This window comes from Nothoprocta perdicaria, unplaced genomic scaffold, assembly GCF_003342845.1.
Source record: "Nothoprocta perdicaria isolate Ctin4 unplaced genomic scaffold, notPer1 scaffold_28, whole genome shotgun sequence".
In the NCBI taxonomy this organism is placed as follows: Eukaryota; Metazoa; Chordata; class Aves; order Tinamiformes; family Tinamidae; genus Nothoprocta; species Nothoprocta perdicaria.
The window spans coordinates 1,537,522-1,551,174 of NW_020455510.1; the positions used below are offsets into that span (position 1 = coordinate 1,537,522).

Consider the following 13,653-nt stretch of genomic DNA (forward strand, 5'->3'; position numbering starts at 1 on the left):
CGTCTTCTGCGGCGCCTGGGACGAGGCGGCCGAGCTGCGCGTCGAGCTCGAGGAGGCGCCCGGCGGCGCCGCCGCCACCGAGTGCTACGGCCTCGCCTGGACCCCGCTGCAGCCCGGCACCGCGCTCAAGGTAACGGCGCCCGCGCCGGGACGCGTGGGACGGAGCGGCGCCGTGCGGGAGAGCGCGGCCTCCGGGCGGGAAACGGTCCCACGTGGGGAAACGTTTCTTAGGAGCAGGTCTCTTTGTCACTGGAGATGCTGATGGAAAGATGCTGAAAACTAGGGTTGTTTTTCAGCCTGGATACTTTTTCCTCCATCAAAAATCACCTTTTGGTCAGATTTGGAGAAAAGGCAAAACTCTCAAAAATAAGGTTTATTTTTCTTCTTTTGCTGTTTTTTTTCCCCCCTACCTGAGTGCAGGCAGCCGAGCTGAAACCCTGCCCCGTGCTCGGGTGCCTCCAAGATTTCCACTTTAATAATTCAGCTTCACCTTTCCCTAGCCCTTGGGACATGTTTCCTCCCCAGTCCTGGAGCTCGGAGTCAGAAAACCRGGAAAAGCTGCTCCTCCGCGGTGCTTTACCCTGTGCTGGGGCTGTGCTTCTCTGGATGTGGCCAGGGGCTCTGATGGGAGCACCGCATCCTAGAGGAAGATGGGAGTTATTTTCAATTGATTTTCAGCATCTTCCCCCCAGTATCTCTAGCGATATAAAGCAGCTTGTTGATGTGCGCTGACGGGAAGGATTTTGATGGGAATTCTGTGGTGTTTTTTTTTCTCTCCCCACTTTTCCCCCTTGTTTTTTCATGCCGTTTTGCTGACGGCCCGGGGCGGCAGGACTGCTTCTCCATGGCCAACGTGTCGTGGTTCGGCGGCGGCGGCGTGCGTGCCCCGCGCTGGCCGCTCAACGGCGTCGACGCCGAGGCGCAGCCCTTCGTCATCAGCGACTTCAGYCACAATCCCGGCGGCTACGGGCCCGTGCTGGACGGCTACTTCCTGGGATCCACGGGTGAGAGAGCTGCCCTTCTTCCCTGCTCTCCCTGCGGATGCCATCCCGGAGGCTGGTGCAAAACTYGGGGTCGATGCGGTGCTGTGAGCCCCCGACCCTGCCCGTTTCTCGCCCCACGCACAAACCTCACTGCAGAAAGAGCAGGGAGAATCCCCGCTCCCACTCGGCCTTCCCGGGGCTTTGCCCACCGCCGGCCTGGGGCTGGCGAGCGCAGGCACGAGRCCTGTCACGGGGAGCGGATTAGAGCCACAGCGGAGACGAAATCCCAGGAGAGACCTCGGGGCGGAACGGCCCATCCCGCCCTGCGCGGGCCGAGGAGCGGGAAGGGCTGCCCGGCGCTGACCCCGCCGTTGTTCCCTGCGCGCCAGGCGTGACGGTGACGGTGGCGCCCGACGTGCCGCTCGTGCTCTCGGTGGAGAGCGACAGGCGCTTCTGCCTCGAGACGCCGGCGGGCGCCGCGCCGGCCCTGAGCTACCGCCTGTGCAGCAGCGCCGACGCGGCGGCCGCGCAGCGGCACGCGGCCGCCCGCCCCCCGCCGGCGCCGCGCCGCCCGCCCGACGCCGCCCTGCTGCGGTAAGGCCGCGTCCCCCCGCGCCCGCGTCCCCCCCCCCGCCCCCCGCCGGCGCCGCGCCGCCCGCCCGACGCCGCCCTGCTGCGGTAAGGCCGCGTCCCCCCGCGCCCGCGTCCCCCCGTGCCCGCGTCCCGGCACGCGGCAGCGCCGGCACCGACCCCGCGCTGCCGCCAGGTCGCCCCTGTGGCACTACGGCGGCCCCGACGGCTCGGCGGGCAGGGTCCAGCGGGGCCTGCGGGCCTTCTCCAGGCGGCTGCAGCGGCACCGGCTCGGCGACGGGCTCCTGGTGCTGGGCGAGCGCGGCGCGGCGGTGCTGGCCGAGGCGGCGCAGGAGGGCGGCGCGGACGCCTGGCAGCCCACGGCGCTGGCACCGCTGCAGCTCTCCGTCACGCTGTCCCCGTACGCCGCCGTGGCCTCGCCGCTCTTCCTGCGCTCGCTGCGCGACGGCACCGACGGCTACTGGCTCAGCCTGCGCCCRCGGCACGGCGCCCCGGTACGGCCCCGAGCACAAACCGGTGCAATCCAAAGCGGGCTGCGCTCCGGGCCGCGCTCGCAGTGACGTGTGTGTCCTGCTGCAGGTGCCGTTGCTGTCCCGCTGGAAGGGGCAGCTCGCGGCCCGCCTGGACGCCACAAGCGAGGCGGCCGCGGGCTGGCTGGCGGCGCGGGCCGAGCGCCTGCAGCGCGCGCTGGGCGCCCGGCACCTGGTGCTCGAGGGCGCCGAGGGCAACGCGTACGTGGAGCAGGGCGTGCGGCCGCCCGCGGCACTGCAGGGCGACGGCTACGCCGCCGCGCTCGCCAGCCTGGCCGCCGCGCTGGGCAACGGCACCGTGGTCACCGCCGGCGCCAGGTGGGTCCGCGGCGCTGCCCGCGGCAGCCGCCTCGCTCCGGCATCTCCCCTTCTCCCTCTGTGTGACTCTCACCCTCCTGCGTAGCTGCTATCGCTCCACGCTKTAATGCACCCGGTGCTGTCACCTTCCCAATGCGATCCATGGATTTGCAGGAGGAGGGTGTGAGCCCCGGCACCTTGGCCCAATCCCTGGACGCTCAGTCACTCCTGGCACAATAAAACGCCGCTTTCCAGGCGCATYGGGCAGTTTTGGAACCAATGCAAGGAGTTGACGTGCCCGTTTTCTTAAAGTGTCCTAGCGCACTGAAATACAGAAAATCTCTCCTCCTAGAGCACTTCCTGCCCCTGAGGGTGTATGTAAGCACATGTATGGCTGCATGTATAAGGGGTTTGCTCCCGTGCCGCCCAGGTCGAGTCACCTGCCGCTCTTCGTGCGGATGAGCCCGCTGCGCTCGGACTGGAGCCAYGGCGGCCTCAAGGGCCTCATCCCGGCCGCGCTGCACTTCAGCCTGCTGGGCTACAGCTTCYTCGTGCCCGACGCCGTGGGTGAGCGGCACCGCGGGCTGGGGGTGCCCCACGCGCGCCATGGGGGCGCCCCACACGCGGTGCAGCACTCAGCTCCCCGCGCCCGCAGGAGGGAGCCTGCMCCCGGAGCAGCTGCCGGAGCAGGAGCTCTACGTGCGCTGGCTGCAGATCGTCACCTTCCTGCCCGTGATGTCCTTCGGCACGCCGCCCTGGGCCTGCTGCGACGCCTGGGTGCGTGTCCCGTGATCCTCACGCGCGCTCCGGCCTCTCCAGGCCGGCAGCTTCACTTAAAGACGCGTGTGGCCGGGCAGTCCCAAGCCTGTGGGACGTATCTGCCAGGCCTGCTCGCCCTGGGGCGCCTGGCGTGATGCTGCAGTTCAGCACTGCAGGCCCTTGTCCCTTCCCACGAGGGACACATCTGCACACGTTTATTTATCCCTCTTCTCCCTTGGTGCCTGCGGTGCGGTCGGCTGGATGCAGGAATGGTCYGTGCGCTCTCCGTAGGTGCTGAACCTCACCAGGGAGTGCATCCGGAGGCACCGGGACTTTGTGGCTCCGCTCATTGTCAAATACACGCAGGAGTGGGTGGCGTGGGGCTACCCCATCTTCCGGCCCGTATGGTGGCTCAGCCCCACCGACCCAGCCGCCTTCGCTGTGGATGACGAGTTCCTCATCGGAGACGAGGTGAGGAGCTGCATGGGGATGCCCAGGTTGGATTCATGGGGAGCTGCTCYGTGTTTCGGCACAAGAGCCGCTTGGGATGGCAGAGTTTCTTTTCCAGCTCTGTGCAAGTGTGGATGGCTGTTGTACCAGGCTTTTCAATGCCCTCTATCCCCCTGCAGCCACAGGTGGCTCCAGYGGTGCTCTCAAACCAGGGTTTGCTCTGGAAAAGGTTGCTAAAGGACCAGCTTTCTGCTGGAAGGAGAGCTTGGCGTTTGGGCACTTGTGATGGTTGTACTTGTAGTTGTAAGCAAGCTAAAACTTCCATCCTTCCCCTAAAAGTCTTAATTCTGAGTCCTGGAAACCTTCCTCAGTTTCTAAAGTGAAATAGTTAATCAGGAACAAATATTGTCAGGATTTTAGAAGCTGTTCTTCTCTCTCTGTTTCCTGGGCGGTCATGTGGGGGAGAAGACCCCAGGACGCTCTGCCCATGAGGCAACTTGAGCTCTTCTCCCGTAAATCAGGCAACGAGAAGAGAGAGGTTCCGTGCGCGCAGGGGGCGCAGGGCAGCCGTGTCCCTTGGCTCCGGCGAGGCGCTGGCTGCCTTGCTCCGGAGCCGCCGCTTTCCAGGAGCCCGGCACGAGGAGGTGCCGGCCGCCCGGCGCTGGCGCTGCCTCCTCTTGGCCGCTTTCCTCTCGGCGCTCCGTGTTTTTCCCCCGTTTTGGCAGCTCTCCCCTCGGGCAGCCTGGAGAGGCCCTGCTCCCAGCGCCGCCGCCTCTGCCCCCGCGCAGGTCCTGGTGGCGCCGGTCACCGAGAGGGGCCGCACGGAGCGGGACGTCTTCCTGCCGGGCGAGGGCTGCCGCTGGGCGGACGCCAGCAGCGGCCGCGCGTTCCGCGGCGGCACCGTCCTCAGGAACTACTCGGCCGCCCTTGACCAGGTGCCCGTCTTCCTGAAGGCTTCCTAGACACGCAGGCCCCCGCGCTCTTCATCCGGGGACCGACTCACCCCCTTTGCACTTTTCCAAGAACTCCTTTGATTCTTTTTTTAAATTTTGACACAAACTGCTCGAATCTTCTGTTGTTTGCTATTATTCTAAAATAGCAAAGATGCACAGTAGGAGTTTTGGCACAAACGTGTGTCCCTGCAGCATGTCAGACCTTCTTTTCCTGGGATTTTCCCAGGGAAGTGTCAGTGTCTAAGCAGCACGGCTGGCATTTCCAGAGCCTTGGCACCCCAGGCAAGGATGCTTCTGTGAYCAGACCGCGGACTGCTCCGGATCCAGGTAAAGGAGCTGTGTCGACCTTCCCTCMCCGGGAAGGGGGAGCCCGGCTCGGATCCAGCCACCGGACCTGCTTTGGGTGCAGATGGAGGTTTTGGGGCCGTAACGGCAGCTCCAGCACAGCCACGGAGCCTGTGTAGCTGCTGGATCCTGAGGGATGCGTGCGGACATGTGGAAGTGCTAATGCTGTGGTCACTGATGTAAATGCAACTTAAAGGGTTGCTCCTCTGGATTTTGGTGTGCCCAGAGCTATTTGCTGCAGCCTTCCCCCCTGTTCACTCGCGCTGCCTGGGAAAGGGGCCATTTCCATGCTGTTCTGTGGCCTTTCCTCCTGRGAAGCGGTTCCGGAGCCCCCGGCAGGGAAGCAAATCCCTCCTCCCACGCGCCYTCCTGCTCCTGTGCCCTCGGGAAAGCCGGTGCCGCAGCCTCTGCCCACGCTAGGGACTTGCAGAGGGGAAATCGAGGAGCAGCTCACGTGCCCCCRCTCTTCCCAGTATATTAAGCTAAAGCATTGTGGATTTGTTAGGTGGGAAAAACACTCCGCGTGCGAGTTTGAGATCCACTGAATCGAGTGGGAATTAAATGTGCCCTGGGGTCGTCCCCTGAAGTGCCCCCCCCCTTTGCCTATTGATTGATAAACGCTTGCAATTTTTATTGAACATGTAGTAAAAAACAAAATRCTACCAGCACAAGCTCTTCTAATATTTATTCCTGTTTCTTTTAAGCACTTTATTTCACTTCGCTTCTGGTGCCGCTTCCTTTTTTTTCCCCTAAGCAACAGAGGGAGATGATTTTCCAGCCGTGTATCTAAATCTKGCAGACTGGCAGAATCGAAGCAAGGCAGTGATTTGGGCAGGCCCCATCCTAAGACAGAAGTTTTTGCAGTGTTCATGACCCGGGTGTTTCCATTGCTATGTAGATGGAAAGGCCCTGCCTCTCTTCCCCCTCCCTGAAAAATAACACTAAGCTGCTGCTCCAGGGCAGATTTTTAAGTGTTTTTTAACTGCTTTTAACTGCTTTTTAACTGTTGGCATACCTGAGAGCTGGGCTGATCGATCTTTTGCCTATGTAAATATTTTCTTGGGTATCCTGTCCTCGGAGTTTACACTTTTGCCTCTTTTTTTTTTTCCCCCCCCTTTTGTTGATTCAGGGCATGGGGAAGGGCAGCTGCTTTGCAGGAAAACTGTCCCCAAACTTTGTCCCCGTCAACAAGGAGATGTTGTGCTCCACTTTCCAGGGATGGATATCCGCCAGGATGCCGCGGGATCCGGTGAGAGGACGGTGGCCAGCTGGGCCACAGGTCTGCCCGGCGATGGCCAAATGCCCRGCAGGTGCCAGGACTTCCTGGTGCAATTCCCTGGGGACAGAGATCCCATTGCACTGCATGAGCCCAGGGTGCCTCTTCTCCTTTTAACTAAAAGGGGAAAAAGTTCCCTGTGTTATGATGGTGTTTGGTGAGAAAGGGGAGCTGCATCTTTGGCCCTGCAAGGGTTTATAGGGATTTTTGCCCCGTTGGCAATAGGGAGCCAATGCCAAAGGGGGTCCGAGGTCCCTTCTTGTCCCTGCAATGTTTTTGCCAGCGGCTCTTTGCCTGGAGTTAAGGATGGGAAGTCCCACGCACCAAATAGGGCATTTTCCAACTGCCCTTGTCCCGCGGCTCACCCACTATCAGTTTTCAGCCTGCAAGCATTCGGAATCCGGCAGTATCCCGGGCTATCCGGCASTATCCCGGGCTATCCGGCAGTGTCCACGCGCTGCACGAGGTATCTGCCCTCGCGTGGGGTGGGCTGTCCCAGGGCAGCGCCGGCCGCGGTGCCCTCGCCGCGACCGGCCCGCGAGCGCCGAGCTGGGCAGCGGGGCCTGGGCTCGCCTGCCGGCCGCTTCGCCCTGAAACACAAGGAAAACGCCACAAAAAAGGTAAGCGGAGAGCAGCCCGAGACCTGCTGAGGTCTGGGCAGCCACCCAGTGATGGGTTTGGGCTTTTGGATCGGGAGTGAGGAGAGTATTTCTGGGAAGACTCGGGTATTTCCAGGCTGTGGCTGTCGCCTGCTCTGCCGCTCCTCCTGCTCTGGTGTCCGTCAGCCTCCTGGGTTGGAMAAGCCTTGGCCTGCAGGAGCGTCCCGGCCCGCTGGGCGCCTGGGCCGGGGTCACGGGCCATCCCTGTGCCATAACCGGCCCGTTTTTGGGACACGATGGGTCCTGAAGATTACCTGGTGGTGACATGTAGTGGAGCAGTGCATTTCTATGTATCTAGTGCCAGGGGGGCACCAAGAACCGCAGGGCCGCGGGACTGTTTCTTGCCCGTCCCCCCTGCTAGGAGGCTGGGAGGTTGTGGAGGTCCCGCGTTGCTGGGATGGCCCCGTCAGGGCCGTGGCTGGAGCCTGCGGAAGCAGCCACGTGGCAAAGGGAGACACAGAAAGTAAACACCTGGCAGAGGTAGATATGAAAAGTAAACAGTCACTGCGGAGGGCGGCTGCCAGAACAGTGCCTGCTTTCACACTGGTGCGTTTGGGGACGACTCCTTGGATGGAAGGTCTGAAAACACCAGCGAGCAGGAAGGAGGCCGCGTCCAGGCGGGGACGTCTTGTGGGAAGCCCTGTCACTCCCCGTCCCCACGTCCCGAAGTTCAGGAGGCTCCAAGGCCCCTCGTGCCTTCATCCTGGCTCTGTGGGAGCCGGGCCGCATCGCCGGCCCCTCCTCGCGCCGCGGGCGCCAGCAGGATGTCCCGGGAGCACCGGGAGCGAAGGCCCCTCGTGCCTTCATCCTGGCTCTGTGGGAGCCGGGCCGCATCGCCGGCCCCTCCTCGCGCCGCGGGCGCCAGCAGGATGTCCCGGGAGCACCGGGAGCGCCAGGGCTGCGGTGACGGGACCGCACGGAGCTCGCGCCTCCGGCGGCGCCAGGGTCCGCGCCGGGCGCTCCCGGCTCCCTCGGGAAGGGCTCCCGCCGCCTGTCTGCTCCCGCCACCGCCCTGCTCTGCCGGGCAGACCCAAAGGTGTCCGGAGCGCCGCAAGGCGCAGTCGTGCGGGAGCCCTGCGGCAAGAGCCGCCCAGGCCGTGTGGGGATCCATGGGGCATCTGTGGGATCCACGTTGGGATCCACGTTGGGATCTATGTTGGGATCCCAGCGCCCAGGGGTGGCCTGGAGCCTGAGGGACTGCGGGGACAGCGCYGGAAAGCTGGTGTTAGGGTCCCAGTCCCATTTCCATAGGCGTCCGGCTACATCTGCAGGAAGCCCGGGAGAACCATGCGCTGTCCTCACCAAAGCTCCTCCTGCTGGGATCCCATGCGCAGGGAGAGGGCTGCAGACCTCGGAGCTTTGCACTGAGCTCRCTTTGCAAAAGCAGGAGGATCAGAAACAATTTAAACAAAATCCAGGCATTTTATTCTATTTTTGAAGGCCCTCGAGCTCCGTGCGCCACAAGCCCGGCTTTTGGCAACTCAGGGCGCTTCGAGGGCAAGATCAGAGAGTTTCGCTGTGAGCGGGAACGTGTGGAAAGCGTCTCTCCTTAGCAGTTATATTAGCACTTAGAGGGAATGAATCCTGAAGCGCTGAGATTTCCGCGGCCCCCTTTAGCGACGGCCACACGAGGGCAGTAAGGCTTATTTCTCTGAGGCTCAACAAGGGCCCCAAAACACACTTTGCTCCAGCCATGAGGCCTCTGTGTGCTGCAGTGCCCGGGAATGCTGCTTTTCTCCTTTATCTGTGTTTTTAACCATTTTGAGAGCTTGGTTTTCGGGGGGAGSTGCTACCCAAGTCCCTTCTCTCACCCCATGCACCACCTCGCCAGGAAGCGCTGGGACTCCCTGGCACYGCGTTCCAGGTACTCCCGGTGCCGCCGACTCGCTCTTCCCAGCCCGTTCCTCCCACGGCATTTCCGTCCCTCGCTGAGCTGCAAGGACACGTTTACGTGCGTGATGCCCTGATCCTGCAGCGGGTCGTCCCTGCGGCTCGAGGCCCGTTCCCTTCCCAGCRCGGATGCAGGGAAGGCCGATCCCATCCCTGCAGGAAGCGCGGGCGAAGGCTGCAGCATGCAGGCCGTGCCGTTTGGCAGCTGCAGTTCCTCCAGCCGCCCTTTCTTAGGGATCAACCTGACGTATCTGGCTTACGTAGGGAGCGGAGCTACCTGTAGATCCATAMGGCGCTCACAAAGTCCTCTCTGTTGTTTCCCCTTTGCAAAACACGCGGGCRGTTGGTGCCTGCGTTCGCCCCTCTTATCTGCCCTCTTTCGGCGGCTGGGACGTGTGTTTTAGATACGTGTGGGGAGAAGCTGTGCCTGGACCGCCAAGCGGGGCCGATCCCCGCGGACGAGCTGTGGGCCAYGAACAGGGACAAGGTCCGCGGGATGCTCCTGGCCAGCGCGCAGGACTCAGCCCATCCGCTCGGGCTCCGCTCCCTTTGCCTCCAGCTGCCCAACTCGATAGCGGCCTAAGTCAAACGTTGGTAAATAGGCCAGGAAAACGTTCTGCTTTCTGGCTGTAGTTGTTTTTGGAAGTTTACTAAGCAGAGTAGGACAGTGAAACGAGGCTAAATACTTCCGTTTCTGCAGAAATACCAACAGTGTTAKGGAGGGAGCCCCAAACCTGCTTGTGTCTGGGTGATGGGTGCCACAAGCTTCACTGCTTTCTGCTCCAAKCACGAATCGCTTTTCTCCAGCCTTGTTTGGAGTAGATTAACCTTGTATTGAGTCGATGGACTGATGTGTTCAGGAAATATTGAATTATAAAAATATGAATGTAATGCATTTTTCCAATTAAGCAGGCAGGAAAGCACAGCAGGACAAATTGTCCTTTCTGAAAGGAGCTTCCTCATGCAAGGAGGAAAATAAACCCCAAGAGCAGAACAGGACAAAATAACCAAACCAGCTTCCCAACGGGTCTGCTCTCTCTTGTCCCTGCCACTCGCTGCTGTTTTTCCCTCTTCTTACGCACTCAGCACTCTGTTCCACCCAAGCTGTTGGGGCTACAGAAGTTAAAGGAAACACACTGCAAATAAACTGCCTTTTATTACAGCCAAAGATAGGGAAAGATAAGGAAATTCAACAGCAAAGGTACAAAGGTAGAGGGCAATTGTACGCGTTTGCTCAGCTTCTCCTGAAGATGAGACTTGCAAACACTGCAAATCTAGCCCCGGGGCTGTGGAAATCTCTTGTTTATGCATTACACGTTGGAAAACAAGGCTGTGGCATTGAGTTCGTTCTGCAGCCTGTTTATGGAAACCTACAGGCACGGAGAGGTTTACTTTGGTGTGGATATTATAATGAAAAGGAGCTCTCTTTGGGGGGTTTGCATATTGGGGATGTTGTCCTCTCCCCTGACTCCGTGGCTGGGGAACGGCTGGCAAACGGCTGCAGTTAGAGAGCTGCAATTACAGCGCTGGCTGCTCAGCACCTTCTCCGGGACACTTCGGAAGTGGGGCTGGCGATGGGGCCCAAGAGAAGACGGACGAGCAGGTTTTGATGCAGGTTTCTCGTGGCTACCAGGAGASTTTCTGAAAGGGCAAGAAAGTCAGAGAGAGCCAGGCAAAGAGCGGAGTATTAGAAACCAGACAAAACGCTCACAAGCGGCGAATGCCGTGGCGCTCTGGGCCCTGTGCGGGTGACGAACACCCAAACGGTTCTGCTTCCTCTCACAGGCAGAGCCTTTTTGCCCCACAGAGGGAGAATCTCCACAGTACAAACCCTTCAAATTTTGCTTGGCATGGGAATCTATTAAAGGAAATCATACTATCAGTTTGTGAGTAAATACGAGTCTTTGAGTGGCAGATTTGTTATTGGTTCGGGTTATTTGAAATGTTCTCCAAGCACATGTAGCAATGTCTTTCCAAACGCGTCTGCCTGCCCCTCCAGTCTCAATAAACGCGACGTCTCCCCTTTGCTGGAAAGGATGGTGTGCATTCCCGGGCCAGAGGGATTTCTTTCCACCAGGGCTCTGCGGAGTTTAGGGAGCGTCCGGAGCACGGCTGCTCTCGGGTCTCCGGTTGCAACATTCACCGCAGCCTCTGCCAGGAGGCAGGGTTGGATTTTTCACTTGTTCCCTTACCTTACACAACCTCCCGCTGCACGTTTTCCTCCCAAAGCTTGGCCGGGCTCCATTTCTGCTGCTGTCAATACGTGGCTAGGTACAGGCAGTGAGGCTGGAAGTGCTGCCCTTCCTACCCGGGACATGGTCCATCTTCTGGCCGCCGGGATAGGATCAGCAGATCCAGCTTCCTCACAGTGCGACCACGAAGGTCAGAGCCAGAGGTCGTAAATAAGCCGGTGTTGGGGGAAAATAACTGAAACAACAGAAATGGAAAGAATGAAAAGCAGTTTTAAATGCCAGTGTGGYGGGAAGGTCTCAAATATCCATTTTAAGCTTTGGAAGGGCACAAGGGCCTGGTTGTCTCCAYGCGTAACCCGCAAGCTGGAGAGCTCAGGCAGCCGGGGGCGCTTTGGGATCCGGCTCTCCCTGGAGCTGTTCCTACCAGAGAGGCTCTCGGCTCCTGTTTGCCGGGAGGGGGAACCTCCCTGGCCSTGGTCCAGAAGGGCCGTCGCACCCGCTCGCCACGGACAGGCTGTGCTGTTTGGTTTGCTCTTCAACACGTGTGCATAAACAGATGGGCAGATAGTGCACTCCCTGGAACATGGTGTTTTTAGCGCGCACATCTCACCCCAGCTCTGCGGGGATCTTCTGCCAAATCTTCTCTTCACATCCGCAGTGTCGTGATTATCAATCCAACCCTTCCTGAAAGAAATGCCGACGTTTTGGTGGTCAGTGGCACGTTGCTCCCCCGCTCGTGGTCTGTGGTGCTTCAAAGCTTTGTCAGGCTGAGAAGTGACCACTGGTTATTGTCCATGAGGAGTGACCACTGGTTATTGTCCATGAGGAGTGACCATTAGTTATTGTCCGTGAGGAGTGACCACTGGTTATTGTCCATGAAGAGTGACCATTTGTTATTGTCCATGAGGAGTGGCCATTGGTTATTATCCATGAGGAGTGGCCATTGGCTATTGTCCGTGCCCATGGGATGCAGAGGGTCCCCGCATGGGTTGTGGCAGCCGGATCCCATGTGGGGAGGTCGGGTGGGTTTTGCCCTCTGAGAAGCTGGGATTGTGCTGCCATTCCCAATGCTGCCATTCCCAACTCAGTAACGTGTTCCTTAGTGGCTAACGGGTGTCTATAAGCATTCATGTCCCAAGGAGGCTGTAAATCCTGGCTTGTTTGATGGCCTAAAGCATGGGTCTAGAGCAGGGCAAAACACAACCCATCACCTTTCTCCACCTTTCTCTGCTGAAATATCGGTTGCATTTCAGCTGCATCCCCGTGGGAACGTGCTTCGGGATGACGAGGGATCAGGTGGGATCGCGGTCTGCGTTTCTCGAGGCCCGGCTGATCCAGCAGCTCCCCGGTTCCTCACGGGCGCCGCGCCGGGGCTGGCGCGGCTGACGCAAGGGCTGGGGACACCACGGTGGTCTCACACACCCGAAAAGGAGAGCGTGTCCCGGGACACGGGCTCTTCTCGGGAGCGGGACCTGGTGCGGCRGCTCCGCGGAGCCCCGTCCGTGGGGACCCTGACCCTGGCCTCGGCTCGCCCCACGGCCGCGGCCTCCTCCCGCCATCCGGCTGAGCCGGCGCCGTCACCGGAGCCGCCCCGCGCGCCGTGCGGGAACGCTGCCCGGCCTCGAGGGCACTGCCCCGCTGGCCTCGCTTTCCTCCTGGTTTCGCCTTGCCCGGGCCTTTGTTCCCAACTTCGGGGCACGTCCCGACTGCCGGCAACTTGCTCTGTCGCTCGGGTGGGTGACAGCGCGTGGGCGCTGAGTTCCCCGCGGTCGCGTCCTGACTGTGAAATGGAGCCTTTCATCTACGGATACATGACGATAACGCGATGGAGGAAAAAGGAACGGTCTTGGTTCTGTTTCAGACGAAAGGGCAGCGATTTTCCGACTCGCCAGCAAACCGAGAAAACATCTGCCTGGCAGCCGAGGCAGCGCTCAGCAATTCCGTGCTCCGAAGGCCCGGAACAACCCGGGCTCCGTAAGCRGAATAATCCAGTTTCAGGACATCAAAGGGAAAAGCTCATCTTTATTAAAACTGCTTGATTCGAGTAACATGGAAACTGCATTAATTCTGAGAAAGACAAACAAAACCCACACAATTACATGGGGAATAGTTATGTTTCTAAATTGGAGCCAGACTTCAGCTTTTACATTGTGCTTCTACATTGTTGGAATCTGTCTGCGTTGATAGCTTCTAGCATTGTTAGTGCTTTGGCATTGCTAGAATCTGTCCAAAAGCAGACAAAAGTAAGAACAATGAAAGAAAGGCACCCTAGGTAAGGAACACTGCTGCAAACGCGGCATGTGCAGAAGCCAAGAAGGCTTGAGGGACTGGGAGAAGCTGCGGATCGTTTAAGAGCTACGTAAACACTGAAGCCCGAATGACTTCAGTCTGCCCAGGCAAAGACTAACGTGGCCTTTCATTGATTATTTCAGTTTCTTTGGATTGCAAGGATCGGAATGGATTCCTAATGTGCCGGCCACGTCCTTACAGAGCTGGGTACCTGGGGTCTTTCCTGATGGCACCAAGTCTTTAGAAAGCAGAAATTTGTTCATTATTGAGAGGGAAAAAAAGGAAATGTTTCCGAGCGTCGGGCTGCTTGTGGGTTAAYGGGTGAGCAGAGCTGGGTGTCGCGGGCCGTCCGGAGTGTCGGGTTGGTGTTTGCCAGCCCCGCAGCGCCCGGTCGGGCTTTCGGCTTGGTCACAGCCTCGTGGGATGCAGCTCTGCTCAC

The 13,653-nt window shown here is 59.7% G+C and overlaps 1 protein-coding gene across 1 annotated transcript; it reads left to right on the forward strand.

The window, feature by feature from the left end:
- Positions 1-832: 832 nt before the first annotated feature.
- On the forward strand, positions 833-5,462 carry LOC112948821 (SITS-binding protein-like). The gene is made up of 8 exons (XM_026041127.1): positions 833-1,004; positions 1,373-1,577; positions 1,750-2,068; positions 2,154-2,422; positions 2,832-2,968; positions 3,057-3,178; positions 3,452-3,631; positions 4,399-5,462. The coding sequence occupies exons 1-8, from the start codon at positions 845-847 to the stop codon at positions 4,570-4,572; spliced, it is 1,566 nt and encodes a 521-aa protein (XP_025896912.1). The 5' UTR covers positions 833-844; the 3' UTR covers positions 4,573-5,462.
- The last annotated feature ends 8,191 nt before the right edge of the window (positions 5,463-13,653 follow it).